The sequence below is a fragment of the Camelus dromedarius genome, chromosome 1 (genome assembly GCF_036321535.1).
Source record: "Camelus dromedarius isolate mCamDro1 chromosome 1, mCamDro1.pat, whole genome shotgun sequence".
NCBI lineage: Eukaryota > Metazoa > Chordata > Mammalia > Artiodactyla > Camelidae > Camelus > Camelus dromedarius.
The window spans coordinates 112,223,534-112,229,533 of record NC_087436.1 but is presented as its reverse complement, the minus strand read 5'-3'; the positions used below and the strand labels follow the sequence as shown (position 1 = coordinate 112,229,533).

Genomic DNA, 6,000 nt, shown 5'->3' with positions numbered 1-6,000 from the left:
CCCAGCCAAACCTCTGATGACTCCAGCCCCAGCCAGCATCTCTGCCCCTGAGTGCAGACCGCCTGGCAGAGACCAATGAGCTCTCAGCAGGGTGACAGATAATAATAAATTATCTCTTGAGCCTCTGAGTTTTGGGTTGATTTTCTATCCAGCAACAGAGAACTAGAACAGACGTCAAATACATTGTCCCAGCCATTGCCTGTAATGATTGCTATTCGTGTCTTTAAAGAATCAATGGAAGAAAACCTACAGTGGTGAGGGGGGTGGGGGATAAACGGGCAGTTCCCTTAGCAGTACACTCGTGGGGAAGCAACGAAGTAGCCGTTTTCCTGTATTTCCTTTGGCTTTGTTGCTATCACACTGCAACAAAGTTTCCTCAAAATGCCAATGTTCCAGGGATGCAATGTGATGCTCTAGAAAGAACTCAGGCTTTGTAGTCAAGGGAGGTGCAGAACCAAATCCCAGCTGTATCACCTGGGAGCTCTGAGATGGGGCAAGTCACTTAATGAGGCAGACTGTCTGGCCCTACTCGGACGCTCTTTCTGAGACTGGCACACCCCTGCCGAGATGCTGCCACTGTTGCCTCTTCTCTGCAGAACAGCTCTTGGCTGATGGGAGCCATGTTTCTTAAAGGTTACCAGCTCCCACACACCCTGGGGATGGCGCCAGGCAATGCCTGGCTGGGACAGGTGCACAGAAGTCTGGGAGCTTAGCTCAGCGGGGATAAGTCTACAGTAAGATCTGTGCTCTGAGCCTTCCCCTGCTCCATGAGCCAAGTTCAAGAAGCAGGCTACCTGAGTCCACAGCTTTTCTAGGTTTTCCCTCTTCCTTATCCTTACCCCTTTCACTCTGTTAAAGAATTTTTTTTTTAAACTGAAGAACATTCCCTTAAAAAAATCTGTGACCCCTGCCCCCGAATCCTGGTCTCAGTCTCCACTTCTGGAAATCTCAACCAAAGACATGTACCCTCACTTAGCTTCCCTTTTCAAGCCCCTCTTTTCCAGAACAGGCTGTGACGCTGTCTTACTATTGCCTGGAGCTTCATACACATGCAGTGAATACTAACAGATGGCCTCTCTCATCTTCCTCCCTGGTACAAAGTGGGAAAATATAATGAAAGTTTTTTAAACAGAAAGTCCTCAAGTGACTTTTCCATAATCTCTGTAGACAAATCTTTTAGAAAAATAGGTAAGCTGAGGCACTGATTTTTCTTTTTTTAATGGGGAGATTGATGCCTATTTGGTGGAGATGTGAGGATTGACTGAAATAATGTCTGTGGACCTTGAATAGAAATGTTTGGTGCAAAGGAAGCAGCCAGCGAGTGGAAGCCACTGCCTCTGCATTTGGCCAGCCCTGGGAACACAGGCCAGTCCTTCTTTTCCCATCCTCGTGTCCTTGGCCAGTGCAGGGCCCTCCCGGCGCAAAGAAGGCACTCCTGGGTCTGCGCAAGTAAACTGCGATGAGCAGAGGAAGAAGCCACACTCGTTAAAGATGGCACGATTGTCACAATTCCCCCCCATGTGGAGTCAGGGGCCTGGATCCCGGCTCCGGACTTTTCCTTGTGGGCAGATTTCTCCGCCAGCTCTCACAAGCATCCAGACTCACATGCTTTGGTTGTTAACACGGTTTATTATTGGCACACTTATCAGTGAAGCATACATAAAATACAGCTGCTTTATAACACACGGAGCCACTGTGTCTTTACATGTGTGGAGGAACATATTAATATGCAAATGGAAAAAATTAGTTCTTTCATAAAGTTTCACATAAATACACTGGAATTGCCCCCAAAGAAAAGTCCCATAAAAGAACCAGGTGAGGGCTTTACAAAATATTATACAGGAAATATACCATGAAAAGAAACAGTCAACTCAGATACAATAAAAAAAACACACACACACAAAAGAGTTTCAGATTTATTAAACTGCCCACAAAAATAATGGATTACATGGCTTAGAAATATTTGGATTAACAGCAATTTTACAAACTCATACATTCTCAAGGGGCCAAGTGTCTCTCTTTACATAAAAACCTGCCTTGGTGTTTCTGATAACAAAAAGACATTTCTTGTTTCAGCACTCGGGCTCGACTGAAACAATTCGGGCTCAAGGACCAATTGACATCAGCTCGGCCACAAATTACCCTGCTGGGCCCTCTTAGCTGTTACCCAATGAAAGAAAAGGTGAAGGAAAAAAACAAATAAAGGTACATTTAAATTACTTTCCAAAACGGATTTTTTTTCCTTTTCTTTTTTTACTGAAACAAGAAACTCTCAGATGCAAGTCAAAAAGCAGAAAATATTTTACAATATTAAAAAGTCATCGGTAGTTGGGTTCGGCATATAATGAGATCCTGAGCACTGAGGGCTTATGGACAATATGGCCTTCGTTGGATGCAGGAAAAGGAAATTAACAAACGTGGTTAAAATTGAGCCAGGAGAAGCGCTAGCGTTTGCTCTTGTTTTAATTACGATCAGTGCCAGTATCTGTGTTACCTGTGAAGGCCTCCAGGAAAGGGTCATGGAAGTTTATTTGGAATGATCCTCTCAGTTAAAAAAAAGAAAGGAAGAAAGAAAGAAGCTCAGATCATTGTGGTTTAGAAATCGGTATTTGCGTGGAAAAGTTTTAATTTCTCCTCCTTCCTCTCCTGTAAGTAAGGTTCTGAAATAGAGAGTGTAACCCACGGGGCTATTGACAGTGGATTCTGGTGCCGGTCAATCTTACTGGGAGGCCTGGGGCGGGGGGTTTTCTGATTTGGTCTCTTGAGTGGCGGGAGGTTTACTGTTCCATGGGCTGCTGTTCCCCAGGGCGGGTGAATTGGTGAAGTCTTCCTCGTCGTCCATGCCGTTGGCCGCATCATATTGCGTGTTTTCTAATCTAGTGATTAGCCTTTCGTCCTCGTCCCCAAACTCACCTCCCATCAGAGTTGGCTCTCCTACCACCATCACATCCTGTGAACAGCAGCTGACATTATTACAGGGAAACCTTGGGAGAGAGAAGCTCAGCTTAAAACACTAGTGGGAGGAGCTGGGGGCTCTAGGACAGACACGCTCGTGTACTGCACACCGGGGTCAAGTCTCAATGTCGGGGGGCCAAGACGCATATTTGCTTTCTACAGGAAATAAACATCGCCTCCTGACGTGTAACAACCACGCGAGTTTATGTCCTTAGTGCGCAGCCTGACACCGGAGAGCGAGCAATGCTAGCAATCTGCAGAAATAAAAAAATGGATTTTTCAAAATTAAAAAAATCCACGCTTTTAACTTGCTGACACTGGGGACTCTTGAGAGGGCTATGGAACCTTCTGCTGGGTGCTTTTCAATACCTCCAAAAATCCACCAGTTTTGTGTAGGGCCTCTGAGGGGCTTTGGAAACTAGCAGCCAACACAGGGACGATGCATTCCTGCAATAGTCACGCAACTTGTTCCAAATGGCATTTTCTCTGTCCCGAGGACGGTATGCATTTTAATTGAAGACAGATCTCTCTTTGCTCTACTCAGCCAGCCCCTTTTATGCAGCCAATATCCTTGACATTCTGCTACTTAATTATGGTAATTAATTTAGGTAAAGTTTTCGATAAAAACAATGTTCACACTGATTTGACAATTTGCATAGCTAATTAAGTCATTAGCAAAAACCTGCTGATTGCCAACAAGCCCTGAATTTACCATCTGTTATTCCATGGTTCCTGTCACCTATCCCCACACAGGCAACCCTGCCACCAATCTGGGCAGTAAAGAGAACCGGTCTGTCCAGCTGGTGCCATAAAGGGAAGATGAAGAGTGCTAATTATAATTATACTGATGAAGCGGGTAGTCATCGGAAACGGAAACATGCGAGAAGAACCCATCTAATCTCTCCTGTAAGTACAAACTGTCCTTCCGTGCGAACCAGGAGGCCACCTACTGTGGCCAGGGGCATCGTGGAGGCCACTGCTGGAGAGGCACCGGGACCAGGGAGAAGGACACGATGCTGGCCTCTCTGTTCAAAGTGGACCTTACGGGGTTGACGAGTGACCTGGCACGGGACAGGCCCCCTGTCAGGTGAATATTGATGGGTAGGCTCTGTGTAATCATCTGCTTGAGAGTGCCATGACCCAGGAGCCTACCCAGCTGCCGTCAGCCTCCGCCGAGGCTGGAAAGCCAGGCTGGACCAGACGCGTGTGGAGTTCTAAGTGTGCATTTCCCGAGAGGGTGGCTAATTTGATGAAACACCTAGACAACAGGGCAAGCATTCTTTTCACGGGCAAGAGAGGCTTTCTGGGGGCACTATGTTGGTGGTATATGCCTGTGGGCAAGCGAGGGTCCAGAGACCCCACCAGCTGAACAAATCCTTAATGACTACCTGGTTTGTTTTGGAATGGAACCTTGTTTGTTTGACTGATTGATTCCCCTTGAATTAGGGGAGAGAATCAATAGGTTTCACTCTGTGTTTTTGGACCAATCAGTCTAGGGAATCTGATGACAATGATTTTAAAGAGAAATGCCCCAGATGAAGTAAATGCCTAAAACATAACCTGGACAGACTCAGCAGTCTGGGTACTGGCAGGATATTCTGTTGTGTGCTTCCAAGAACGTACGTGTGACACAACAAAGAACCGGATGTGACACTGACCAGTGAGGAGACTTGGGAGGAGGACTCTTCAGGTGAGATGCAAACTGGACCCAGACTCTGAGTGGCGAGAATGCCAGTAGGATTTTATGTGGAACATGGCCTCTACCTGACCCGCTGGGGTGTTCAGGAGAGGAATGCACCATTTGTTAGAGGAAATTAGGAGACCGCGCTTATGATCAGGAACGAAGGCAAGTGGAAAGACCAGGGACCAGGTTAAGCTGGGCAGAGGACGACATGGGGGCTTATCTCATTCCACGACTTGTGTGTAGCCCTCTCTGAAGGGAAGGTAAAACACATGCATAAGGTGTCACGGGGCAGGAGAAGCATGTTAGGACCCACACATGGGTCTGCGTTAGTACTGTGAGCTCAGGATCATCGACAGAGGCTAGGAGAATGTGAGGAGGTAAGTATCACTGGGAAAAAGAAGCAGCCAACTTAAGCGTGATATTAGAGAAGTTCCCAACACTCCAGATGCCTTCATTGTATCAGAAAATAACAGTCATTCCAGAAAAGTACTAAGAAAATAGTGATTTGAATCACTTCAAATGGGGCTCATACAGGCTCATAGTATGTTTGCTCTATGTTTGTTCCAGGAACAGCTGGAAAAGATGTCCAGGCAGACATATCTTTGAGCATCCTAAATTCCAGGGAGATGCCACATTTGCCTTACTGATTATAAAAAATAGCCTTAGCTGGATACATTATCATGCACGTATGTGTGTGTACACAAGTGAGCACACGTGTGAGTGATTAATAGATGGTAAGTTATAAAAGAGACGTGTGCTACGGACTTCATACGCACATAGACACCTGAGGCCACTTACACAGTTGTGTACACGTCTCTACCTGGCTCTTCTAAACCTCTAGACTTGGGTAGGGGTTCTCCACTCAGGTGGGCTTGATTTGTTATCCTCACACAAAAGGAATGGAGAATAATACACATTCTGGGCTCCCTCTGACTAGGGAATGTTGGCACCCTTTCCCCCCACCCCCACATCTTTAAAATCCCCCCCAACATTCAACAGTGAGAGGTGCATTTCCTTCCCATCTGCTGTCTCGTGTGTCCCACAGGAGGCAATACTTGTCCATCTGAGAGTAACCCACATGGCCTCGACTCCCCACGAGGCAGACCTCTGCTCCTCGCCGGAGGCCGGGAGGCGCCACCAGCTCTTGCCCGTGTCACACCTTCTCACTAATCCCCCGTGCAAGGACCACCAACCTCTGAGGAGGACTGGAAGTGACTCCTTTCAGGGCCCCTCAATGCTTCTCCTTAAATTGGCCAGAAGGGGTCACTGCTGTTGAATGACACAGGTCTCCATCCCTCCCAGGGTTGAGGCTGCAGTTCGGGATGGCTCCTAGCCCCTGCTCATGGAGTGAGAAGCAGAAT

At 47.0% G+C, this 6,000-nt stretch overlaps 1 protein-coding gene across 10 annotated transcripts in view; it reads right to left on the bottom strand.

Annotated features, from left to right (window-relative positions):
- Window positions 1–1,609: 1,609 nt before the first annotated feature.
- LDB2 (LIM domain binding 2) overlaps window positions 1,610–6,000 on the bottom strand; it is a 349,965-nt gene continuing 345,574 nt past the window's right edge. For 4 of the 10 annotated variants that reach the window (XM_010991020.3, XM_010991019.3, XM_010991017.3 and 1 more), the window contains exon 8: window positions 1,610–2,950. In XM_010991020.3, the coding sequence (XP_010989322.1) occupies window positions 2,720–2,950 (231 nt within the window). In that variant the 3' untranslated portion in view covers window positions 1,610–2,719. The other 6 variants (XM_010991021.3, XM_031436928.2, XM_031436949.2 and 3 more) reach the window with 3 other exon arrangements.